Raw genomic sequence first — 26,433 nt, forward strand, 5'->3', positions numbered from 1 at the left:
ATTTCTAGTTCTAGTGTAGCCCAACATCGATCTAGTGTACTACTTTGATGCAACCGAGAAAGAACATAACATGTAATGTTCCAATAAAAAGTCCAAATTATATGATCTATACTTTAAAAAAACTAATTAATAATATAATTGGAGCACCATTAAAATCTTATAAAGAGCTAGAATTTTTTAATCTCAAACAATGTGAGATCACATATATTACCTACCGCTATCTTTATCATATGAGATATCACATAACACATGCATTTGACCCCATGTGCCTTTGTATAAACTACCATCATCTTCACGTTTTCTTAAAAAAATATAAAAAATGTTGTCATAGTGGCTTAACAAATGTGCGTTCTCCTCCATAAAAAATTTTATAAATATACATGTATGTATGTATGTATATTGAATCATTGATCAAAAGTCTAATGTCCAAATCCTCTCAATTATCTCCTTTGATCTTTTAGCCAATAATGCATTGCCGGGACTGCAAACTATTTAGTCGAATATAAAACAAACCTTATTCAATTGGTAGAGAGTTGGAGATGAGTCATTCGAGGATAGAGGTTGAAACTTGAAACGTAGGCATCCAGATTGCGCATACAAATCTTTAGTTTTATTAGAAAATCTTTTACTCATATTGTAAAGACAACGACACATTTGCAAGTTAGTTTGAATCGGTCGCACAATTGACAATCTCGTCATACTGTAGCGTATAAGCCGTACATTCTGTACGACAGATGCAGATCATAAGGAAAGGGATTGCTTTCCTTTCATTTGCTGCATGTCACTTCTTTTCTTCTGTTTTGGGTGTGGAAGATAATGTAAATTAGTCCATGAGGTTTGCTTTGGGAATTGGTCTCATAAGATGCATATTTTATTAGCCTATTCTTCGTTCAAACTTTGCTGACAAACTGTGATGAAGAGGGCGTAACTGGAACCTTTATTTGATAAATTTTTAAGAATGAGAAATTATATACAACAGCTGGTCCAGTTTTTCTATGCTGCACACGGTCACGTCACGGTTTGCAGCCCCAACCCTCTCTGCCCGTGCTCCTCTCTCTATGATAAAAATAAATAAACTCCTCACCCAACTTGAATCTCCAGAAGATAGGGATAAGAATGACAGAAAGAGCTCGAGAAGAGAGAAAACTCAATGAGAGAGAGATCATAGGAAAATGAGATTACGAAGAAATGAGATTATGGAAAAATGAGGAGACGAAGAGAAAATAAAGAAAAAAATTAATAGTGTTGCGTGGAGTAGGGTTGATAATATGTGATATAACTTATGAACTTAATATGAACACGACACAAAATTAGTAATTTTAGATTTAGTATTAATGAGTTCGAGTTGATCCATTAAGATACGATTTATAGACGAATCAATAACAAGTCGACCAACTTAACACGAAAAGATCAACCTGTTTTAACCTATTTAAAATTTATTTCAAAATTATAATTTTATTATTATTAAATTGTAATATTGGTATTTCTCAATATGTTTATGTTTTTATTATTTTGATTGTAATTTTAGACCTATGCTCATTATTAACGCCAAAAATGGTGCAACGAACTAGAAGGATGTCAGTGAACAGTATATAAATGCAAAAAAAGTAAATATAAATAGACACGCATATTTACGTGATTTAGCATTGGGCCTACGTTCAAGGGGGCTTGGGGAGAGTAGAATCCACTATAATAAACTTGTTTTATAGTCTCTCATCTTCACTATAAAATAGAGCTCATATGTCTCTCTTTCAGGTCCGGCTTCTATTGCTCAAACCCATGTCTTAAGGTTAAAAAAGCTTCCCTCCCAAAGCCTGGCCAAAAGTCCATTGAAGTCGTAAGTCTCTCCCCCTTTATCAGCTACCATTTCTCGCTTTATGTCACATCACCCCTCATTTACGTCTCTTTTCCTCCTGACACCACATTTTGCCTTCCCTTACTTCTCCGTTCCATTTCCCTCTCTTTTCCTTTGTCCTCTAGTAATGACCCTTTGATGGACTAGGCCTTAAGAACCATTTTGGGCCCTGTGATATTTTACCCCCTAACACTCGTATATGTTATTTTATGATTTGTAATATTGGTTTTATTATATGTTAAAATTTTAAAAATATCGATATTTATATATATATTGAGATATTGTAGTTATTGATAAATATAAATTTCAACTTTGAAGTGAAATTATATTAATCAGGTCAAATGATTTATGCGTTTTATTTCAATCTATTTATATGAAAAAAATGGATTTAAATGAGTCGTGTTGTATTAACATATTTATAATTAATTATTAAACAGATTAAAATGAGTGACACAACATGACCTATTATCTACGTGAGTTGGATTAAAATTTGAAAGTTTGGTATATTTAGCTTAACAGATTGAGTTCGAGTTGACCTATATAATCATATGTTCATAACTTGAAACAACATGAACATAATTTAAAAACACGATTTGCCACCTCTAGTGTAAAGGCTTCTAGCAATCCTCGAGAAGTCCACAAACTTTGTCCCTTACTGATTAACCGAATTCCTCCAAATAGAGACCCGAAAGAAAAACAAAAAGACTTTTTTTTTTTTGGGCGAAAAAAGATTTTTCATTATAGATGGTGGGTAATTGATCATTGGGCCCTAATTTTAAGCAGGTGGCGAACTGCTTAAAGGATAAAATGCCCAACTGAGAATCCTCTCTCTCAGATAAGGAAAATCTAACATCTGCAACTATGGCCCCATTTGGAAGTTTGACTCTCAGTTCCGTCTAAATTTAATATGAGTCTAATATTTAAACACTCAACTTTTAAATCATTAAATTTATCTCAACTTATATTTACATATGAGATCCACAATTTTTTTCAACTCAACACCTCTTTACACGCCAGACCTATAATCTTTTTTAACTTTTTATAAATAAGTCTAAACTCATCTAACATCCAAACATATCTAAACTCATTTTAGGTAGACCCCCACAAAATTCACTTCACAATCTCAACTCATTATTATTCATAAAGAACTAAACTCATCTTAACTCATCTCAACATTCAAATGAAGTCTTAATAGGCTCTATCCCGATCGTCTTTGATCTGTTTCGATCGTGGCCTTTATGCCCAACCGTCCTCCATTAGATAGCAAACCCATGCACCAAGCAAATTCACCTTCTCTCTTCAAATTCCAAACCATCGGCACCACCCAGGCGAACTTCATGTGCATCACTAGAAGCTCTACTGTCGGCTAGGAAGCTTCTTGAGTTGGAGTTGAGCTGCTGCAATTGGTGAGGGCAGTGTTGAAAAATAAAGAGGGTGCTGGTTGGAGTCTATTGACTGGGTGTACGATGGTGCATCCGGTGGCAAATGTGAACAATTTGCTGCTGCTCTTCTCAATGGAGCAGTAGCCAAGGCTAGAGGCCTTCGTGCTCATACCTACTACCAGTATCATTAATCTACAGAGAAGTTACCATGCTTCTAAACACACGGTCAATCCTAAGGCAAGAACTGACCATATGGCGTACAAATTAAAAAGGGCAGCGGCCCATCACATTGCTTCCAAGTTCCAGCATATAAACTTAGGACAAACTTAAAAAATCTGTAACCATATGGATGTTCATAAAACAAAAAAATCCAAATGCTAGAAAGGAGATCAAAGCAGAGTCATCATTTATCATTGACTCATCATTGTGTTTACATAAGGCTTTACTGCTTTCTCAAACAGAAAAACGAATTCAGGGTACTCATGATCTCATCGCAGCCAAAAGCTCAAAAGAGGATACATTCGCTTTTAGAGTGTTAAAACACTCCAATTTTTTTCCCAATTGGTGACTATATGCAAAGTCACACAGACACACGCACGCACGCACCAAGTCTCAAACCCATGACTTATCCTCCATTCCATTTGCATGGAGAAAGTATCATCTGAACAAGAACTTTGGCTAGTTGGACGCTAGTTCCATACCCTCAACCCCTAAATCATACTTCAACAACCACGGTGGTGATAATCAATTGTTGAGCGATAATTTGTTGAAATATGTCAACACTAAGCAAATTCAAAATTTTCTCAAGATAGTGACAGAGGAAATCAAGGCAGCATGGACTTCCACTTTCACACAGAAACATAAAAAGGGAGGAACCTCTAGAAACAATTGGAGACACACATGTAAATATAACAATACCAGCTATGTTATAAAAAACCAAAAGAAAATTCTTTCTATCCATCGTCTAAAATGTTCGAAATTTAGAGCAATCGCGTACACCGAATCAATTTCAGAAAAGGCAAACAAAGCATTGACTTTCAACCCTACCAAATGCCAATACTCTGATCAAGACAGCTGACCTACTTCTTAGCGGGTTTCTTCTTGGCACTCACGGCCTCCTGCGGCTTCGGATGCTTTTCAGCCTCGCTGGGGTCCAACCACTTGAGCGGGTGGCGATTGAAGAAAGGCCAATTGGGGACCGTCACCAATGTGGTCAGAACCACACCGACAGCGTAGATTAGGACCATCATCTGGAACGATCCTGAAATATAGCCTGTAGCGAACGCCACCACCGCGAATGCCAAGAGCAATATCTGCATCAGCTGCTCCGCTAGCTTTTGCCCTTGCCAATCCATCTAAACAAACTCCACAAACGTCATCAAATATTGAATAAAATCGTACAATCCTGCAAACCCTAGAATCTGATATAGAACCCTAGATAATCAACCTAACTGATCAAAGAACACAAATTTAAGGAGGGAGAAGAGTACGAAACAAAAAGTAAACCCCAAGTATCTGGTTAGTTTTCTTCGATCCTCAATCAACCAAACATAACAACTCAAAGCTCAATGCTCACAAATAGGCATGAGAAATGGGTACTGATGGAATCGGTTTATTGGAATTAGGAACAAGACCAAAGTAATGCCCTAATTTTAAGCAATCAGAGAGAGAGAGAGAGAGAGAGAGAGAGAGCGAGGGAGGGTGTACCTGAGGTCCTGAACCGAGAATGCAAAGACAATATCCGAGATCCCAAGAGCATAAAAGAAGAGAGAAGAACACGCACAGCTCAAAAGCGCTACTTATACTGTACTTTCGCGAAAGGAAACAGCAGCCGTTGGATTTTTTTTTTTCATTTGAAAACGATGAAACAGACACAGGTCTTATCCATCGAATTTTTTTTATAAAAGTTATAAGTTGATATAATTTTATGTATAATTTATTTTTATTATAAATTAAATTTAACTTATCATATTAGATTATATTAATTTTATAAATTTATTTTTATAAATTTTTTATTAAACAAAATATTTTCTAATAATAAATACACGACTCATTTTTTAGATACGTTTTAAAAAAAAGACATTTCATAAAATAATTTAGAAAATAATTATAAAAATACCATTATTTTATAAAGATTAATCTATTTTTAATATATAACTCTGGTAATAGTTATAAAAAATATGTTTATCATTATTTTTTCTTTTTCTCGAGATATGGGTGGACGGAACGATATTCTCTCAATTTTTTAAAAATATAAATACCTTTTATTAAGAGAGAATCTATTACATTAGTAATAGATAATGTAGACTCTATGACTTAATATTATATATACATATATAAAAGTACTTAACAAAAAATATAAAAAATTCTAATTTATTGCAATATGTGTGTAATTTAGGAGATGTTACGATCCATTTAGGTGATTTTGTAACGATGGCTCCAACCAATATTTGAAGCCTTGTCTATAATAGATTGACAAGGCTTGAAAAGTAAGATAAGAATTTTGAATTGAGATGAAAGTTTAAAATATTATTTTTAAGTATTATTGTTGTTTTGAGATTTTAAAAAGTTGTATTAGGATTTGAAAAAATTAAATTGTATATTATATTTTATGTAAAAATTTAAAAAAATTGTAATGATGAGATGAGAATTTTGAGTTAAAATGAAAATTTTGAGTTGAGACATGTTTACCAAACCTGCCCTAAGGCTGGGCTGCGGGGCGCCACTCCATCCAGCATATGCTTGGTCAAGATAGGGGCCCCCCCATTCACAAATAAGGAGCATGCGGAGATGCTCCGCATAAAGCTGGAAGGCAGGGTGGGGCCTTTGCTGTGTTAAGCCAGCCCAAAGTGCATTATACTAAGTAAGATATGACACATTTACTACCATTAAATGATTATTTATTATATATTTTTTTATCATTAAATGGTGATAAATGTACTACATCATATATAGTAACATGCAAGTGAGATAGTGGTATAATATATATAGCATTACTTCTTAAAACTTAACCCTCACCCCATCTCTCTCTCTCTCTCTCTCTCTCTCTCTCTGGTGCAACGGCACCCCCTTCCTCTTTTTCTCCTCCTGCTCTACTTTTTAATTCCCTCCTCCTTGAAGTACGAAGGGTAGGAAATTTGCAAAGATTTGGATTTATTTTATTTTATTTCTTTAAAAAGGTTTTTTGTGAATAAATGTGTATTTGTTGTCGTTGTTTTTCAGTTGTTTTAGATTGTTTTGATATTTTCCATGTGGGTGGGCAATGGGCAAGGTGGGGTGGACAATCGTGGTAGCCAATCCACCCTCGACATCCGGACATGGGCATCCTATCAAATTAAAAATTAACATGATTTTATGTGATACATTAGTTTTACTCTATAAAAAATATAATTTTATAATCTCACATACTTATATCGAATCGTGTCAAGATATAAATTTAGTTTTTTAAAATTTATTTTATAGCCAAAGCATTTATTGTCTATCATAAACTAATTAAGTTAAAATCTATAAATTGCCTTTTCGATTTCTTACAAAAGTACTTATAAATTATTGTAAATTGTTACAACTTGACTCATGATTTTCAAATTCAGCCTCTGAGATTTTTATCAGTAATCTCTCTTTGCTCAAAAGATTTCCAAGTTTATCATTTTGACCATCATATTTGTTTTGTTTTTTCAAATTGAAGACTCCTTATTTCTATGAGGACGTGCCTCATAGAAAATCTTACATAAAAATATAATGCAAGATATAAAATCATATAAAACTATAAAATCATTTTAAGAACGTAAAAACGAAAAAATTAAAACGAATAATAATTTTGCGATTAAACAAAACACAAACTTAAGTAAAACGGGCCACGGACATATATCTGAGCCTGAGTGTTGGGCCGGTTTTCTCCAATTCTTGACTTACCACAATATGTGGGCTTCAAGAGGCCTAAGATCGAACCACCGACGCAAGAGTACAATGTTTAAGAACTAGGATTGTAGAGCTTTACCCCAAGGGTAGCCCTTCCAGAAATTCTCGACGGCCAAGGTTGAACCCAGGCCGAAGAGGGGGTTTGGAAATAGTTTTCAACCAGCAATAGACGCGCCTCGGTTAGAACCTCACTAGCTGCGTCATTGCCCCAAGCGCAAAGATAGTTTAGAACTGGGTCTGCTTCCCCTACTTATACGCAGATATGTCTCGCACCTCTATCTCCGCAATCGATGTGGGACTCGTGATCCGAAGGCTTCAAAGACTTGACCATTCATTGGCTTTGACTGCCCCCACCTCTTATCGTTTTCACGCTGACCTTAACTAATTAAAGCAAGAAACAAGAGAGATATGGCTGCTGCCTTCTTCTGTTACTTGTTTGTACAATTTTTCTTACAGATTTGAATGTTTATATGAACTGCTTGTTTGTTTGTTTTCATTGCAACGTTCTTATCTTCAGTGTTACAATAACGTCCGATTCTATGATGATCTTGCTAGTTTGTGGTTTTTGAGAAGAGAACAGTTGTCCATTGTCATCGGACGGCAGGGTGAACTGGGATTGAACTTGGAATTTGTTACCGTTTTGGGTCCGTATGACTCTTCACTTCCCTCTCGTACAAGTAAGATTCTACATTTCATCTCATATACACGAAGGTGATGTTAAAATATAACTAAATGATATAATTTAAACTATTTTGATTATATTTTGTTGATACATTTTTTGGCCTTAAATGGTTTTGGTAGTACTTAATAGTGTATTTTGGACGTTCATTCGTGGCTGGCTTAATTATAAACGATAGGATTAAAGAAAACGGTGTTGATGGAGTTCGGTTGTAAAGCCTACGTCCATAAATTTTTCGTATAATTTCCACTATAAACATCATTGAATACTTCTCACTCAACTCTCTACAATAACTCAACCTCTAAAAGTCTTTGGAGCTATCTCTAGTTATCCATTATTTTCAACGATTCTCCAATTTCTAAAATGAATCTGTTCACTTCTTTATTACCTATCTTTTTATTTAAGTATCTTTCTTTTACCTTATATCTTGTCCTCTAACTTTATGTCTCATCTTTTTTTTATGTCTGATCAAGTTTTATCCATTGTCAGACTCTCTCTTTTTCCCTTAATTTTTATTATGGCGGGCTTTCATCTTCCACGGGCCTCTATACTCTTATTTTATCACAACAAATTTTATTGGATTGAACATTTTACTTCTCTAAGATGGCAAAGGATGAAGTATAAAGTATAAACGAAGAACACGATGAAGATCATGATCAAGCTACCTTGTGAATAATTTGTTTGATATTATTTTGATTGTAAATTATTATTTTTTGTCACTAAAACACAATTGCACATACTCTATACCGATAAATCCAGAAAAGAAATTTCGAATCAATAACTTCGGAATTCAGTTCCCAATCCATTTTGCAGGATAAGGAAGGCTTTCTCGTAGTAATTGTTGTCTGTCCTCATCAGTGTTATATTCCTTTTCTCCTATTTTTTGTGTTGGTCAGGAGTTTTGTTCTAGAAATTGAGTTGCACTTTGATTCTACTCCCGCATTTATCTGTTTGGGTAGTTGCGTTCTACAATGTGACTGGCAAACAAAACAATTTTCATTCCTTCACTAATTTCAAAAGTGGAACGCAATTTTGTGTGCGATATTAACATGAAAATACGTGCCAGTGCCACCTTATTAAAAGAAAAATTGTCAGAATGAGCTACGTCAATACCATTTATCATTTTACCAGTAAAAACCCAAAGAAAAATTTTAATCATAAGTTCGCCCACCGCACTTTTTTTTTTCTATAATTTTTTTCCTTTACTAAATATTTAATATATGAGTAGAAGAATTTAATTAATTTTAAAAAAATAAGCTTAAAAATTTTAAATTTAAAAAACTAAAATACAAAATGTGGTGCATAACGTTTGAATTTGTGTAACAAAGCTCGGAAAAGGTTCATCACCCCTTGATAATAATAAGCTCAGGATGTAAAATCATGATTATCAAGGAGCGGGGTCCAAAATCAAGAGAAGAGAACGTTATGTACATGGAAATGGCTAAATGTTAATCCAACTAATAATAACTGCAATTTTGGACATTACGCATTTCAGAATACTTGTATATAGAACTCTTGAATTAATAGTCTTTCCAACCAAAAATATCCAACAAAAATCTCACTGAAGATTGAACTAACCATAATTTGAAATAAGACAAATGCGGCCCAAATCAACTACATAACAGCATTAAAAACGCAAAAAGTGGAGCAGCCAGAAATTTGGGGCACTCATTTCAATTGCCAGTTCTAAAACTGCCACTCAAGATGAAGCACCACTGCGTAGAGCTTGAGACTTCTTAGACTTGCTAGTTGCCAACTGGGTCTCGGGCTGCAAATCAACAATGGTAAATAAGCAAAACCGAACCAAATTACAATCATCAATGGTTTCATCCTCCTCCACATTCCTATTTTCTGACAAAACAGTTACTGCAATAATGAAGAATTACCTCTTTCTTCACAGGTTCTTCCTTTTCGGACAAGATCAACTCGATATGGCAAGGTGATGACATATAGGCTGCCAAGAAAAATAAAAGGATACCAAATCAACTATCATAACAAACCAAGAAAAACAAACTATTGTGTAACATGTCTTCAGCACATACGATTGATCCTTCCATGAGCTCGGTAGGTACGACGCCTTTGCTTTTGAGCTTGGTTCACCTGAACGTGAGATACATAGAGAGAATCCACATCCAAACCCTTAACCTGGAAGATTTTATGTGAGTCAGTTCGGAATTGGGGATGAATGAAACAATATAAAAACAGGAATGGCCAGAAGTCACATACTTCAGCATTACTCTCAGCATTCTTGAGCAAATCTAGGATGAATTTAGCAGACTTCACAGGCCAGCGCCCTTGTCCATTTGAATGCCTATTCTTCGCTTGGGCAGTCCGTCCAACACCACGACAGAAGCGTCGGAAGGGGATTGCTTGTTTGTGGACCAGAACATCCTCCAAATACCTCTTAGCCTTGGTCAATGGCAACTTTCGGATTGCAAAAGCTGTTTCCCTTGTGTTCTATAGATAGAGACCACATTTTAAGTTTAATATCCATAAACAATAATATATGTAATATTCAAGAAAACAAGGACCAATCAATTCTCAATTACAAAAGAAGTAGAATTATAAGGACCGGCTCAAAGAGACAATCAGAACAAGAAGAAATACTACATTAATTGACCAAAAATAGGCATGCAGAGAAAAAACTGTTAAAACACATGTGGCATCATTTACTGAACCTTCAGTCACTAACAACTACAGAGGTTCACCCAAAAACAATGCAAGTATTTTTCCTGAAATTTACGAGAGCCCTTCTCACAAAAGACAAAAGGGCACTGCTTTTTTAATCAGGTTCCAGAAAATGGAGAAAAAAAAGCATGAGATATAGCAGAAATCTGCAAAATCTCACCACCTTTGTAGCCTTCACAAAAAATTCGTGCCTAAGAAAACACCGAAGCTTTACAATTGGAAATCTCACCACATTTCTCTTACTACTATCCAAAATTACTCAACACCATTTACAGTTATAACAAATCCAAAAGTTTGCCAATGTGGATTCAGCAGAAGAATTTAGAGGAATGTATCACCAAAGGAGCTTAGTCCAAATGACACAGGCAGCTTTAGATACAAAACGGAATTGGAATTTAAAAGCCTGAGAGAGCAAGGGAGCGAGGACTACTTTACACAGGTTGACTTGGAGAGCCTGCATCTAATCATATTTGGGGGCAAACGAATTCCATTGAGGCTGATAATAAACCAAAATCGGAGGAAAAGGCGGTGCAGATGATCAGGAAGTTAAAGCTCATGTGGTTACAAGAGGGAGCTTTAAGAAATCTGCTGAGAACATAGAGCTTGTTACCCGCCCCTATAATCTCTAGATAGTAGTAGTAGAAGCCAGTTAGTCTCGCCTGTCAAAGTAGCATATGTTGTGACCAGTTAGCTGCACAAGTTTTCTAGCTCCTCCTAATTTTTCAGAAACCGAGGTTCAGCTGATAAGCTGGTGTCTGTATGTCACTAAAAAGCTTTTTCACTCATAACAAACCCAAAATTATTCCACAAAACTGTTTCCTTACTTGCTGGGCGGGTAGTGGAGACAAATAAGGCTGTATCCAAGACATATTGACATGCCACACAAGTCAAACATTGAAAATCAATGAGTTCGGAAATGGGTTAGAAATGAACCGTGCTTACTAGAACTGGACTGAGTTACCTGATGCCTACAGGAGTGCTGTCCTGTAGGCAACTGACCTCACACTGGCTTGTATCATTGGGTCTTTATATGCAATCTTAAAAGACACCACAGCTCACTTGTATTCCAGTGAAAAATTATACAAAAGTCTACAACAACCGAATCGTAAATGTCCCATCATTTACTGAACCTTCAGTCACAAACAACTAACATAGGTTCACCCAATAACAATGAGAATGATATCCCTGACGTTTACGAGAGGCCCATTCACATAGGCAACAGGCCACTGCTTTTTTCATCAGGTATTACAAACAAAGCAACAGTAAATAAAGGAAATAGAACAATACCTCACACATCTTAAATATAATCCAACAAAAGTACAGATTTGGACTTGCAAAAAGAATATTATAACAAGGCGTCGACAGATCTTAGAACGTACCTTGAAATGAACCCTAAGGTCCTTACCCCTGGCCTTGCAGGCTGCATTAAAAACGAACATAAAAGGAAACTATTAGATCCGAAATGATAAACGCTGAAACCAAACCCAAAAACGAAGAAGAAAACAAATAAAATAAATTGGTAGCTAACGAGAAAAACCAAGAGACCGAGTACGTAAAATGAAAATGATACTTACACTTGGTGGGGTTGTCGGGCTCTCTGGAATACTTCACCTGAAAAAACCAAATAAAAACAAAAAATTTTTATCAGATAATCGAAGAACAGAGAACGAACTGCGTTTCTATGAAGTTGAGAAGAGGGAGGACCAAATTTTCGTTACCATGGCCGCTGAAAGGGATGGGGGCGATGCTGATGCCTCGGCTGAGGATTCGCCTTGTTTAGTTTGCTCTAAGCAGAAGGAGGCGATGAAACGAAGGGCGGAATCCTTTTTATAGGGGGTGAAGTATGAAACCCTAATCATCGATGACCTAATGGCAATTTAAACTTGGGCCGGGCCGGCATTTGTAGGCCCAGGTAGTTTTGATTATATCGTATTATTTTCAGGAAATTATTTGGAGTAATTATGGATAATGGGAAATTCCTATCTACCAGAAAATAATATGCCAATAAAATTTTAAGAAAATGAAAATATTATGTTTCTATATTCTCAAAAGATGGAATAATTACTCTCGTTTTCAATAGCTGAATTTCCCCCAACTAGTAAAAAATTGTTTCATTTAAATGAAATATTTATTTATCAAGTTTTGCTACGTATAAATAAATTTGCATATTAATTTATGTATTAATATTAATTTCTTCTTATTCAAAATTTAAATTAACACTATTTTTAATAAAATTTATTTTTTGACCAATCATATTAAATTAATGTACATATTAGTACTTAGTTATACTTGCAATTATATTTTTTTTTATTTATCAGCAGAACTCTTCTATTCTAGTTTATTGTTTTTTTTTTTTTTTTAACCATATAATTTATCCGGGAGAGAGACATCGAGCTTCAAGAATCGTTTAAGGTGAACATAAAAAATAACTCATCTGCGCAAGAATATTAACGCATGTAAATTAGGAGCATACTTGTTAAACATGACTATTAACACATGTAAATTAGGAGTATACTGGAGCATGATCAACATTTTTGCCCAACTTTCTTCTCTCTTTTTTCTTGAAAAATTAAAAAAAATTAGAAAGTCGAGACGAACAATTTATAAATTTTCGTGAAAGTCACGAATCCTACTTCAAATGCTTTGCAAAAACAGTGAAAAAGTTCCCCTTTTTGTCTTAGAAATAATACTTGTAATCATGGCAAGCGTCATACAATTACTTTAAAAAAAATTTATAAATACGAGACTCACATAAAAAAATAAATACATAATTTTTTATAAAAATTTTATATACAGTCACTTTTACGTGTTTATTGAGTACTCTACTAATGTGATTAGTTGTCACTTTTTTTAATATAAGATAACTATTTAAGTTAATCAATCAGCGGAATGCATAATGAGTACGCAAAAATGATTATATGCAATAGAGCTCAATTTTTTAATAGTATATTTTACTTTTTTTCAAAACGATTGCACAGCACTTATGCTCTCCATGACGAGGCAAGTTCTCCGGTCTTCACCTCACTGCATACACCCCCATCGGGCGTCTTTATTTTCCCCAAGAATTCTATCTTGAAATATGCTTCATCGATCATTGGATACAATTTCATGGAGATGCAGCCATCCACAGTTATATGCACCCAGGGAAGAAACAAAAAATGGGATAAATTATAAAGCTGAGATTGATTTTATTGAGTTCTCATACAAATTGTTGAATGTCTGCAAAACAGAACTGCCATTGTGGAACTAAAAGATATAACTGGACATAAAGCTAGAATAAGCCGTAACATCCACCCAGTCCGGAAAAAGGCTTTTCAACTTCTTTGCTGCATCAACTAATTTTTGGTCTAATACAGCAACTTCCACCCTTAAATCCTCAGAACTGCTAGCCTGCCAAGATCAAAAAGTTTGAGCATGATTTGCTAATGGATGCAAGAAAGATGGGGATAAAGATAAACTACTAGTAGTGACCAAACTTTACCTCTAACCAAAAGGTCCAATTCTCGTGGCTGGCTCCGCTAAGTCGACATATATATGAAGGTGGACCACCGTCGACTGTTTCAGGAGCTGTACCGGATTCACAACGTCAAAAGTTATATAACAAAAGAGAAATTACTTTAGACCAAAATCAGGTGGAACTGGAGAGAATTTTCGTACCTGGAAGAATGTTATCTGCAAATGACCAACTGGATAGAGGACCAGTAATGTTGAGGACTGCAACCCAAACCTCCTCTAAGGAACTGAAAGGAAGACAACCCATAAAGATGTTTAAATCCTTACACTGAAAACATAGTCAGAGACGTCATGGAATCTGCGTTTTCAATGATATCTAAACAAACTAATGGACCTTTTGCATCTGTTTATGTACTGCATGTTAATGCCCCTTCAAATCAGGGAAAGCAAGAGGAGGAGGAGGTGCACTTCCAAAGTTAACTTTGTTCACGTGTATCATTTCATATGTTCCAATCATGTGAAAGAATAACTTTGACTCTAGTGATAACAAAATTATGCTCTTTTTTGCCTGATAAGCAAAGTCATACATAGAAGACACCTTGTTGCATGCTTTGGTTCTTCTCCTATTTTTGGGTGCATACCATACATACATGTACCAACCCTGAGTTACAAAGAGTGTTGACTTTTGAAGTCTTCAGAGATTACATGATCAGTCTGCACTGATGAATACACAAATGCCAGGGTAGATGAGCATTTGTGCATGGAAGCATAATCCTTACAACTGAATGAAACCAGATTACAGGGATACAAAGATCACATAACCAAAAGTCTACAAAAAGCATTACTCTTAAAATCTTCACACGTCAAATAGATTTGCATTAAGTGATTTTGTGTGCAGGAAAATCTACATTTATCATAAAAACATAAAACTTTATGACTTCCAATATTAACTATGGCATTGTTTTTAAAGGTTCTCACAACTATGATATTGTTAATCTGAAGCACATGAAAATGTTCGTACATGTTTTTGCAGATCAATGTAACTTCATAGATAACACAATATTTCAACGCCTTACCCTAAAGAAAGTTTCAAGTAAACCCTTCGAGATCCTTCGCTAGATATTGTATGTGGCTTATGAATAGACAAATGGGGGAAGTATGAATACTGCTTCAGGACATCGTCACTTTTTGTAGGAAGCTTCAAGCTTCTTGAGAACAAAAAAGAAAGTGGAAATAGTGCCTGTAAAAGAAACAGATCCTCTGATTTTTTTATTTCACTCGTTAACACCCACGAGTCAACATAAACCTTGAAATTATATAAAGAAATATTGAAAGTTGCTTTATATTATGAAATTATCCTTGGTGGGAATATACCAACATTCTTAAATTCAACAAAGAATAGCAAACCCCAATATTTGTGCCAGGTGCTTTTGTTTTATTGTTTTAGCCAGAAGTCACGTGTTGAAAAGACCAGTTTAAGTATCAATGAGGAGTAAAAGTAGCTTTTGCTTAACCCCATGACCATTTGGTTGACAAATATGGTATCTGAGAGAGAGTTTTCTTTGCATGATAGTATACTAATATTGCTCAGATCTCGCATCAATTTTTTACATAATTGATTCGGGTTTACATAATACATTGCTTGTGTGCAGGGATGAAGGGACTGCCATTTGAGAAATTAGCCATGTTTGTAATGGAAAAGGCCAAAATTCATGCCTTTGCAAGGCATGCAAGGCCATCTAATTCATCCCATGACTTCAGATTAGCTTAAAACTTTATAATCACATACCATCCAAGTCTCCCGGTGAGGCAATGTTGCAGTTTCAAAAGAAAACTCCGAACCAATGTGCAATTCATTTGCCACTTCGGGTGCATTGTTGAAAACAAAAGCTAAAGAATTCGAATCCAGTACAGAAAAATCGTAAGTGCAGTCCAGAACCTGATTTCCATCTGCAATCCCAAAGTAAAACAGCTTTTTCTATATGAGATAACCAGGAGTTCCCCCTTTTTTTTGGGGGGGGGGGGGGGGGGCAGTACTTATCAGATATCAAAAAGCATTGAAGTCCTGTCTGATAGCCGTTTTTGGAAAAAAGTTTTTAAAAGCCTGTTTCAGGGAATAAAAAATTAAAAAAAAAAAAAACTACGATGTTTCAAAGAAATAGTTTTTAAAAGCTCTTTTCTGGAAATAATTTATTAAAATACGGCGTTTACTATTTCATTCAGTAAAATAAAATACTGGCAGCTTCAGTACCTGCAGTAAGGAAGGTATGCTGAAAGATAACCCTCTTAGGTGCATCCTTGCTGTATGGAAAGAATTGCGATGACACAGCCAAGGCAAGCACACTAAGATGCAGCAAAAATTGAAAAATTGATGACCTTGCTAACCAATGACCGCATATAGGTATTAGGGGGCCCATACAGAAACCAGTTGCAACTCCAATTAATGCTGCCACTATTATATCTGGAAGAAAATATCCTGAAAGCAAAATATTTGATTAATATTACTACTACCAGTACCATTAATTTTGCTATGGTGATAATCAAGAGTCTGCTTGTCATTTTATTTATCTCATTGTGGTTGCTAAATTTTTGTATAATTATTAGAATCACTACTACTACCAGTACCATTAATTTTGCAAAGATTTATATGGTTATGGTCACTATGATTATTACTCTTAAAATATTGATTAAAGTCATATATTCCCTTAAGCTTAAAGGACAATTGATGATTTAACTTGATATTTGAACAAAAGTCTTAAGTCCGAACCCTGACTCTACACTTTGCCCCATCTCAATTAATATTCAACATGTTAGAACGATTAATTAAAGGCAAATATGTCCCACAATTAAATGATTAATTCATCTTTCCTCATCAGCTTAAACATTTGCATTTAAACAACCTTATATAAGACAATTTAAAGTCTTCATAAGAAGTTCTAAACTTCAGACTTCAAACTTTACATTGATATATTGAACTTTTAACAAAAATATTTTACACATTTTTCATCAAAATGTATGGATAAAATTCACCCAACCAGGGCAATGCAGCTGCTGTGAATAAGATATAATTCAATTAGTTCATAGAGTTTCTCCCAATAAAAATAATATTAGTTGTAAGGCAAGATCCATTTTTCAAGTAAGTGGAACCATCTGACTGCTTAACTTTAACTGCCACATCTATCCAAGTGCACACTGAGTAGTGCAGCCATAAAAAAAGTTGGGAAACTAATAGTACACGCACAGATATATTTCCAGGGATGCAGGCTCTTCATTAAATATAAATTAAGCAATGCAAACAAAACTGCACTCTCTCTCCAGTAAATCAAAACAATGGAGGGTGTAATCTTTTTAGTACAAACAGTGTAGCTAGCCACAGCTCACACTCCAAGAGTAGCATGTTTGTTGGGAATGAAAGGTCAACAAATAATTAGCTGTGAAGAAAAATATAGGAGCTCAGAAACGCTAACCAAAAGGGGGAGGAACAGCACCCATCATGCCCATCCTCTCAATCAAAAATTGAGCAAGAAAACCCGCAAAGTAAACAGAGTATGTAAGGAATGGAATCAGAGGTATCATGTAAAACACTGTTGACCTGATAAAAACAAAATTAATCAGATCCCACTTTTAAATATGCAATTACTTTTAATTCCATCTGGTCATAAGACATATAACCTTAATGTGTGTGTGTGTGTGTGTGAGAGAGAGAGAGAGAGAGAGAGAGAGAGAGAGAGAGAGAGAGAGAGAGAGAGAGAGGGAGGGAGGGAGGGAGGGAGGGAGGGAGAACAATAAGTCCCAAAAAATGTACTTAAGGTTTTTTTCCTATTTTAAAAGAAGAAATCAACAAAGGAACAAACAAATAAATGGAAACAGAACGAGATAGATTATGACAAAGTTTCGAAGTCCCAAATTCATATTTAACAATCAGCTATAAACTAGATTTACCAATGACTTGACTCCGCAATCTCTGTGCTGAAATAAAACTCATGGCATGGTGCAACAGTTCCGTTGCTGGATTTACTAGAGGATATTTTCATTTATATAAAAAAAATCTATCCATCAGGAATATTAGTAAGGAGAACTTTAATCTATTTAAGATACAAAAAAAAGTATGTAATTCTGCTAATTGTATCCATATCGTTTACAGAGGAGAGATGAGTCTAGAACAATGGAAAGCCTCACACACAATTGACCATTCAATCCACCAATAAGGTTTTGTCCCATAACTCCCGAGGACAACATAGAAAGTTGTTTGATACATCTTGATCATTTCACAGACGTTGTCAAAACTTGTATAAAATTATTTAGGTACAGATTGTAGCAATAAAGAAGTGGCAACCTGTCACCATTCCCACAATATACACACATTACACGGTTGTTTTCCCAATAGGTCAACTACCTAACTTTTTCAAGACAAGGTTCCCAAAACTTAGAAGCCAAAGAGTTCATACCCCAGGGAAGCCCAGTACATTCTATTTTGCCTTCTTTGGTTGGGCTGAAGCTCATTAGACTTCTAAGCTAAATAAACTGCCATAGGTGATGTAGGATCTTAGAAACATTGTTTGCAATGATTGCAAAAATATATATATATATATATATATATATACATATAGATAGAGTAGTTTTAGAGGACATTTGCCTAATCCAGCAGATGTGTAGTGTAGAAGACATTTGAATGATGCAGTAGGAAATTCACTACACATGAGAAAACCTCCCTAACATAATAGCCTTTCAAATGAACAGCTGGTAAAATTCACATAAGACTCGGAGAAGAAAGAAATCAAACTGACCGCCCTTAAATCCATACCTGAATGGTTGACGACTATAAGATTTTGACAAGCAAAAGGAAGCCCAAGCAGCAAGCATAGAAGCGGACACAAAAAAAGGCAAGAAGCCTCCACACAGACCAGCTAAAAGATAAGCCTGCTTTTTATAAAGGGTATTTAGATATTTTTAAATTTTCTTCCTGTTCCAAGATATCTACATTGAGTAATAAAATTAATCAAAGTGGCCAATACTTACCGAAGTTAATATGGCGTAAAACCCAAATGCTCCCCAAAATCTTGCTTCATCAGATAACACCTACAAGATTTATCTTCCAGATCAATGCTAAAGCAACCACATTAAGCATCTGTGGTAGATACTAACCAGGGAATGATCCCACCAAAATTTAAGTCAGTTTCAAATACCAGCATTACATGTCCAACACTTTGGATTCCATCCCATGAACATTAGACGGAAATGAACAAATGGATAAATCTTAGCAAGATCCACTACAGCTAATTGTGCTGAAACCATTACAAAATATGAGAGAGAGAGAGAGAGAGAGAGAGAGAGAGAGAGAGAGATCCAGCCAGTAAGCCAGAAATATTTAGAAAAAAATAAAAGATAGGATCTATGACAGACATATGACAACATTGGCCTTGATCAAGGAGTGTATAAAAAAATTCAACATAAGTGTACCTCTCTAGATGTCTTAAGAAGTGAAATGCCTTGAAAGAGAGGTACGTTACTCCAAACAAATCTTGGAATTAACAGACCAGCAAGTGAACAAGGGACAAACATCATGAAAGCCAAGTATGGATGAGCAAACCTGCATTATGGTTCAACATGTCAAGAACCTTGCAAATGCACCAATACCAGAGATTTCAAAATTTTAGATCTTGAAATGGAACTAGAGATATTTGAAAGAGCTGGGGTTATTTTTGCGGAAGATTCTATAAGTTTAACACCAGAACATTAGATGGAATTTTTCTTAGAAAAACCATACCATTTCAATATATCATCCGGAATCTTGCCAAATTTATCACTTAGTTCTTAACTGAATCCTACCAGATCTCCTCTCAGGCATGATCAATATGGGTTGATACGTGAGAAATTACATGCTAGTATTGGTTACTTGATTTAGCCATGACTTTCACGATAGCTGTAATATGGTACTGGTTCAACCAGAGAAACAGACAAGGTATCATCCAGCATAAGGAAGAGCAGCATTGATGACAGCAGGTTTTATCAGCAGAGCTGATGTGCCTTGAAATCAAATATTATAAAACAAAACTACAAAGAAGAGAAAAAATAGGAACCCATGTATAATCAGAAAGCTATTCATTTCAATAATAATATAAAGAACAATATTCACAAAACAAATTTAACAGGAAGAGGCAATCCAAAAAATATATCAACCCACCAGCTCATTGGTTGACTAGAGAACAGCAACCTTAGGATGGAAAATAAAATTGGAACAATAATTGCAAGAATAAGCCCAGCAAAATGGAATAGCATTCCTGAAAATCAACAATTTTTCAAGTTAAAAAAAATCTCCAAGTTACGTCATTGCTGAGTATTGAGATATGAGTACTTAACATGAAAATGTTAAAATAAATTGATGAACATGGAAAGAGCTGTGGGAATCCTTTTTCAATAGATCAGCATTGAACATTTACCTCTTGTAAAATCACAGATGACTGCAAACCAAGAATGCAACCCAGAATACAGTAAACACCAAATGAATGGCACAATAAGGAAGATGGCGATAGGAATACTATGAAGTACCACAGCTACCCTTCTTGAATAGAATATCTGAGTGATTCATGACACAGAGGAGAGAGAGAGAGAGAGAGAGAGAGAGAGAGAGAGAGAGAGAAGCAATATTATTAATCACATAGGATCGTACTTTTAAGACAACTAATGTATCATAATTGCATCATAAATCATAAATTATAAGCATACCATGAACCATGTTAAGTAATCAAAGAAAACAGACTGTTCATCTGCATCAGTAGCAACCAGAAGTTCTCTATCGTGGGGGTTTCGTAGCTTAGAAGAATTGGTGAAGGCCTTCATTAGGCTGAATAAATTTTCTCCGCGTGCTTGGATGCTTCCAGGTCTGGAGACATTAGGATGTATAAGAGGAAGTGTTCAAGGACAAAATAGAATATATATTCCAATTAAGTGAATATGTACCAAAATAGCAGATGTAATGCATACAATAGTCTCTCCATTGTATCGTAGGAGGTATGATAAAAATAACCACCAAGGAGAAAGATAATATCCAGCCCAGGAATATTTCCAAAATCTTGGGAAAATATTCGATAATCTGTGTCTCCTGGAATAACAGGAAAAACATCCTGCATGCAAAAAGATCCTTTCAATTAAATCAGTAATATTGAAACGGAATATAACTGCAGCCAAAGCACATTAAAATGTTGACGAGATACAAACACGTGCACATATCCACATGCATACATACCACACACACATATCCACATGCATGCATACATATCAACACTACGTATGGTTAACATGAATTTGGATTATTAAATAAATCAAGTAAATAATGGTTCGAGAGGAAGTGAGAAGAAATTGTGCTGTTTTGACATCATGAAAGTCAATACTCACTACTCGTAGATCATAAAAATTAAATGATCACCACCTGGATGGGAATTTAAGACTATAAGAAAGTTGTTCAAAAAATAAAAGACTAATAAACACCTGAGCAGCACTATGTCCCATTGGGTATACTGCTGATTGGGCATAGACTTGAGAAGGCCACGAACCAGGTCCAGACTGGCAAACTAAGTCTGTTAATTAAGAGTACAACAACAGCAGTGTGTTACAGCACTACAAAACTAAATATAGACTGGGAAGAAATAAAGAAGTTGTTCTTATGCTCTATCAACAAAGGAGACAATCCTCAATATTTTAATCATTCCTCTATTTCACTGAGCATGTAATTAGTAATGGAAATCAAGCACATGCTAATATTTATTGTCAATACAGTTCCCATCTGTTGATTTTGTTGAACATTTCATAACACAGTAATGTACCTAGTTGTTTTGAGTTAATCAAGATTGCAGTGGGATTATCCTAGAAAGTAAACAGAATTTATCTGCTCATGAGAACAACAATATGGGCCTGAAACAAAAAGACCCGAGCGCAACAACAGTGGTGAGGCGATCATATGCAGAAGCTCTGAATACGGGTCCTGCTTCGGTTAATCAGTTTGCTAATAGGGGCAAGAAGGGAAGCAGTGAAAGGGGTCTGCAGCCTCTACAGATTGTACATGGAAATATTCCAAGTCAGAAGGGGTCCGAGTTGGATGGTTTGGGTCCTCCCAATGGTATGCACTGTACATTAAAAGAGATGCAACACCAGCTTGCTGAGTTGAAGGCAGCAGTTGCTATGTTATCAGCAAAAATTGAGGGGCTAGGTGAGCTGAGAGGTGGTAATGGTGCTGTTATAAGGCCCAATAAGGGCGAGCTTGGCGTGTTAAGTGATGGGCTGAATGCTAAAAAGTTAGATAAAGGAAAAAAGAAAGTTCATTTTGGCCTAATTTCAATATTTAGACCTGGGCAAGTGTGGAGCGCCAAAAGGAGAAGTGAGTCATCTACATTCGAAGAGGGTTCTACGTCGGGTATTGGCATGGAGACGACCGAAACGGACTGTCCCTCACCAACGGTGACTAAATCGCCAACGAGTTGCACAGTCAATGCTCTTTTCATCGAATTGACAGCACCCATGACGGAATCTATGGTATCGCCAAGTTTTGGGGGAGGTTATGCTAACCCTAAAATTCAAATGGCGACCATGGTTCCAACACCTATGCCGGAGGTAACCAGTGTACCTCTTCAGGCATCTTGTGGGTCGACACATTACTTTGGCCAAGGTGGTGACAACATCAATAGCACTATGGAGGAGAAGTGGGTTTTAGGAACTGGTGTGGAGGAAGGGATGGAGCTATCATTGGTGCCTTGCGAGGGGGAGTTTTCAGGGCCTAGTCCATAGTTTGGAGAGGAGATTGCAGAAGATGTTGTCTCCCTAATATCTCTCCCACCGATTAACAATATAGCTGATTCATCATCAGATTGGATTTTGGACAAGGTAAATGAGATACAACAGTGTGTGGGGATTACCTGCAAGGATTCGATGACCAATTCAAAGAACTACTCACTGCAATAGAGGCAGGTCATGTACTTGGCGCAAAATCAAGATTTAAGATGAGCAGAGAGTTAAAGCATCTTACTTAGGCAATCAACCATGACAATAAGGGAGGTAGTTCAAGTCAAAGGACGACTAGAGGGAAGACAAAACCAATTGTATATTTTTAGTAGGCTCATTCGAAGTTTACAAGTATTGAGGAGTGTGCTGGGGAATTGGTGGTGGAATAGGCTTGAAGGAAAAATCTGGTTTGGTGGTATAGGCTTGGTGCACTAGTGGTGGTTTAGGGCAGGCGCGTCTTTGGGCTTGGGCTAGGGCTTTGTTAGGTTCATTTTACTAGATGGGTTTATCCCTTTCTTTTCTTTTGCATCCCAACTAGGTGTTTCTCTTGTATACATCTACTATACTTGCCTACACCTATTGAAATTAATAAATTTTTACTTATAAAAAAATATATATATCCTAGAAAGTTGTTTGTATGTTTTAAAGGACATTGATTACTCTCTAAGTTATCCACTAAAAGGAAAAAGGTACGCCAACCAGTTAGTTGCATATTGGCATTGCTTCATGCAGCCATATTAAGTGTACATTCTAAAAATTTTGGGAAAATAATATCAGCATTGGATCATATCATACCTAGACCTCCGGTACCAGATGCTTCAACATTTATGAAAGCTCCAACCGTATCATGCCATTTATGTGTCTTCATGAAACCGTGTGAACCCTGAAACAACAGATGCAAATAAACTCCACCTCATAAGCTACATATCCTGTGAGCCAATTTACATGGAAAAGAAAAAGAAGAAAATGTTCAGGTACAAATTAACTACATGATTCTCAGCTAGCATAAATTGTGATGGTTTCTGTTTTTTTTTTTTTTTCAATTTGGTTTTTCTTCTTGTGCAGCACCTTGGTTTGCCTTCCTTTCTATTTAATTGTTTTTAGGAGGGTGCTGTGCCACCTATTTCTTCTCTTAACTTGTTAATTTGTGAGATATAGATTCACTCATTGAAAAATTGTGAGATAAAAATTCAGGCAATTATCGCTTCTATCAATTTTTAATAATTTGTACTGTATATCCTTAATAGAAGCATAAACAAAGCAGCATTCTAACAGGTGGATCACATAAAAATCAAAACAACATTGTACATCTAAAAAATTAATTACTTGCATTTCCTGATATGAATAAGCCAAGCCTTAGGCCCCATTAGATAGTGAAAGTATTTCATCTCATCATTAAAACTTTCACAAATTCTCACACAAAATATAATAAATAATTCAATTTTTTCAAATCCCAAAACAATAATTATATTATAAAATAATATTCTAACAATATTTTATTCAATTTTCAACTTTCATCTCAACTTACTATTCAAACAGCACCTAAATAAAACAATGGAACACCCGGTAAGGTACATGTGCTTAAGATAACTTTTTCCAAGACAGGAAAAAAAGGCAGGGAGAAAACTATTCCCGAGTAAGATAATATTTCTTCCAGAAAGAGCAATACCGTCGTGTCTTACCAACATAAATAGCTCTTCTGCACCATTGAAAAGAAAAATAATAGGTCGAGGAGGAACCCAGCCAGAATCTACAGTGAGTCTTGCTACTTCCAGCATTGATGCTAATAAAAGATTGAAATAATGATGAGAATATGAATAAATCGAGCAAGCGTGACCACTAAACAAGTGTGGATTTTCATTGTACCCACCAACACACGAACCACAGTCACCAGCACCTGGGGAACCAACCGGACTATCAAAATGGCCGTTCAGTAAAAGTGATGGGTCAGTATCTTTTGAGTCAGTGGATGATATCCTGTCATTTTGGGTAAATGTTCATCCATACAGATGCATAAAAAACTATAAATAAATTATAATTCATTTGCTCATAAGATACGCAGATTAACAGATTTCCTCTAACAATTTACCAGTATCAAACAAAACAAATTTATATCAGTAGAGTCTTGGTCCAGATACTTCCTCGTTCTCTCCTAGTAAATGTGGATTGTTACTAGGGATGTTACTCCACCAGCCGCTCTTCCTTTTGTCCTTTTCTATTTTCCTCTGATGGGGTCAAAAGGTTTTGTTTTCTCACCATGTCTAAAACTCTTTAACTAATAGCATAAAAAAGTGTGCCAGGTTGGTTTCCGCCCGCCGGGGGGGGGGGGGGGGGGGGGGGGGGGTGTTTGGTGGTGGGAAATGGGGGTTAATAGATATACTGCTTCCAAAATGAGCAAAACAAGAAGGCAAATTCCAAAATCCATGCAATCAGCAAAATGAAGTACCTCATTACAATATTTGTGTGGTTTCTATACGCCATAGTTATGCTGTGGCCTAAGAATATCATTTTGAAGGAGCCATTAACAATGCTCTCCTCGACATCTACTCTGCAAAATAAACAATTAAGACACAACTGTAAACTATTAGACATATCAACAACCAATTCCTCCAACTTACCAGCAATAAGACAAGACGAAATCGACCTACAAATTCGCGTTGGACACAGAATGAAAGATATAACCGCTTTAAAATTGAATGACAAAACTTCATGACAATATGGAAATGAATAGACGGTAGACCGACCTACTATGGGACCCAGCCCGCTCCTTCGTCCTTTCCAGTTGGCCTTTGATATAACGAGCAGCTTCTCGCAAGCCAGGACGCCCCTCCTGTCAAATAAACAAGCATATAAGTTACAATCAATATCTTTATTGTTCGTATGAACAGTAACTTTATTTGTCTGCGTCCGTGTATACAGCATTATCGTTTTTTAAATGCTCTTCCCCAACGGTTGACAGTTTCCCTCTCTTCTTTGGTTGCTGAAATACACTGGCGTAAAGGTTAAAATTTGAACTTAGCAATTCTAAGTCAACTTTTCCTTCCATGTCTTTTCCAGGGAACCAAACAGAGCATTAACGTTCAAATTTTTGATTTATTTTGAAACAAAGCTTTACTACTTAAAAGTAAGAATAACTTTAATCTCAAGGGAAAAAAAAAAGAAAGAAAAAAAAGAATAACTTTGGATAAATAAAAGAAGTAGAACTATTTTCATTTGAAAAAACAAAACGAAGAAGCCAAAAAAAGAAATGGTCTCACTTGACGGCCATCGATTTCTTTGGACAAAATTCGGACGTGTTCGAGCGCCCTCGCCTCAGAGAAGCGATCGAGAGGCGCCTGGATGCCGAGCGGCCTAATGAACTTCATATGGAGGACGGAGTAGGCGAGCATCGCCATGAGGCCATACATAACCGCCAAAGAGATCAAGAATTTGAACCCGCGTACATCCGCTGTGCTCAACCTCCAAGCCATCCTCCTCCTCCTCCTTCCCTGCGAGCCTAAATACACAAACCGAACGAGATTTTACTCAGCCGGATAGATTTTATGAGAAATTAGTCCAGAATATAATATTATGTCCGGAGGAAAACGTGGGAGGGAGGGTTGGGACTTCTAAACTCGCGAGGGTGACTTGACTGATCATGGACGTCGATAGAAAAGAAAATGCCGCTCGTTGAATTTATACAG

General features: G+C 35.9%; 3 protein-coding genes and 3 non-coding genes across 6 annotated transcripts; all 6 read right to left on the bottom strand.

The window, feature by feature from the left end:
• Nucleotides 1-4,140: 4,140 nt before the first annotated feature.
• On the bottom strand, nucleotides 4,141-5,100 carry LOC122312341 (probable signal peptidase complex subunit 1). The gene is made up of 2 exons (XM_043126914.1): nucleotides 4,945-5,100; nucleotides 4,141-4,592 (listed from the first exon to the last, which is right to left on the bottom strand). Exon 2 carries the CDS (start codon nucleotides 4,590-4,592, stop codon nucleotides 4,317-4,319), a length of 276 nt encoding a protein of 91 aa, XP_042982848.1. The 5' UTR covers nucleotides 4,945-5,100; the 3' UTR covers nucleotides 4,141-4,316.
• Nucleotides 5,101-7,226: 2,126 nt separating this feature from the next.
• LOC122314609 lies at nucleotides 7,227-7,377 on the bottom strand. The gene has a single exon (XR_006243823.1). It is a non-coding gene; the product is annotated as a U4 spliceosomal RNA (small nuclear RNA).
• A 1,946-nt stretch (nucleotides 7,378-9,323) lies between these two features.
• LOC122313850 (60S ribosomal protein L17-2-like) lies at nucleotides 9,324-12,396 on the bottom strand. Its single transcript, XM_043129125.1, has 7 exons — nucleotides 12,241-12,396; nucleotides 12,097-12,133; nucleotides 11,902-11,942; nucleotides 10,061-10,291; nucleotides 9,877-9,979; nucleotides 9,721-9,788; nucleotides 9,324-9,602 (listed from the first exon to the last, which is right to left on the bottom strand). Exons 1-7 carry the CDS (start codon nucleotides 12,379-12,381, stop codon nucleotides 9,534-9,536), a joined length of 690 nt encoding a protein of 229 aa, XP_042985059.1. The 5' UTR covers nucleotides 12,382-12,396; the 3' UTR covers nucleotides 9,324-9,533.
• Nucleotides 10,490-10,618, bottom strand: LOC122314601. The gene has a single exon (XR_006243816.1). It is a non-coding gene; the product is annotated as a small nucleolar RNA snoR74 (small nucleolar RNA).
• Nucleotides 11,630-11,758, bottom strand: LOC122314600. Its single transcript, XR_006243815.1, has one exon. It is a non-coding gene; the product is annotated as a small nucleolar RNA snoR74 (small nucleolar RNA).
• Nucleotides 12,397-13,670: 1,274 nt separating the features above from the next.
• On the bottom strand, nucleotides 13,671-26,393 carry LOC122313749 (endoplasmic reticulum metallopeptidase 1-like). Its single transcript, XM_043128961.1, has 21 exons — nucleotides 26,008-26,393; nucleotides 25,495-25,580; nucleotides 25,197-25,298; nucleotides 24,621-24,727; nucleotides 24,433-24,533; nucleotides 23,546-23,633; nucleotides 21,464-21,552; nucleotides 20,960-21,099; nucleotides 20,702-20,858; nucleotides 20,416-20,551; nucleotides 20,160-20,256; nucleotides 19,436-19,565; nucleotides 18,995-19,054; nucleotides 18,780-18,895; nucleotides 17,443-17,567; nucleotides 16,227-16,451; nucleotides 15,765-15,925; nucleotides 15,052-15,215; nucleotides 14,180-14,262; nucleotides 14,004-14,089; nucleotides 13,671-13,912 (listed from the first exon to the last, which is right to left on the bottom strand). Exons 1-21 carry the CDS (start codon nucleotides 26,218-26,220, stop codon nucleotides 13,769-13,771), a joined length of 2,610 nt encoding a protein of 869 aa, XP_042984895.1. The 5' UTR covers nucleotides 26,221-26,393; the 3' UTR covers nucleotides 13,671-13,768.
• Nucleotides 26,394-26,433: the final 40 nt, after the last annotated feature.

This window comes from Carya illinoinensis, chromosome 6 (assembly GCF_018687715.1).
Source record: "Carya illinoinensis cultivar Pawnee chromosome 6, C.illinoinensisPawnee_v1, whole genome shotgun sequence".
Classification (NCBI taxonomy): Eukaryota; Viridiplantae; Streptophyta; class Magnoliopsida; order Fagales; family Juglandaceae; genus Carya; species Carya illinoinensis.

Bases quoted from the DNA above. Each gene is read 5' to 3' on its own strand.
- LOC122313850 (XM_043129125.1), bottom strand. From the start codon at position 12,381: ATGATTAGGGTTTCATACTTCACCCCCTATAAAAAGGATTCCGCCCTT. The intron at 11,943-12,096 runs GTAAGTATCATT...TTTTTAATGCAG, and splicing joins GCCCGACAACCCCACCAAGT to CCTGCAAGGCCAGGGGTAAG. The intron at 10,292-11,901 runs GTACGTTCTAAG...CTCTATCTATAG, and splicing joins ACCTTAGGGTTCATTTCAAG to AACACAAGGGAAACAGCTTT.
- LOC122312341 (XM_043126914.1), bottom strand. From the start codon at position 4,592: ATGGATTGGCAAGGGCAAAAGCTAGCGGAGCAGCTGATGCAGATATTG.
- LOC122313749 (XM_043128961.1), bottom strand. From the start codon at position 26,220: ATGGCTTGGAGGTTGAGCACAGCGGATGTACGCGGGTTCAAATTCTTG. The intron at 23,634-24,432 runs GTAAGACACGAC...CTGTTGTTTCAG, and splicing joins CAGAAGAGCTATTTATGTTG to GGTTCACACGGTTTCATGAA. The intron at 15,926-16,226 runs GTACTGAAGCTG...TTGGGATTGCAG, and splicing joins GCATACCTTCCTTACTGCAG to ATGGAAATCAGGTTCTGGAC.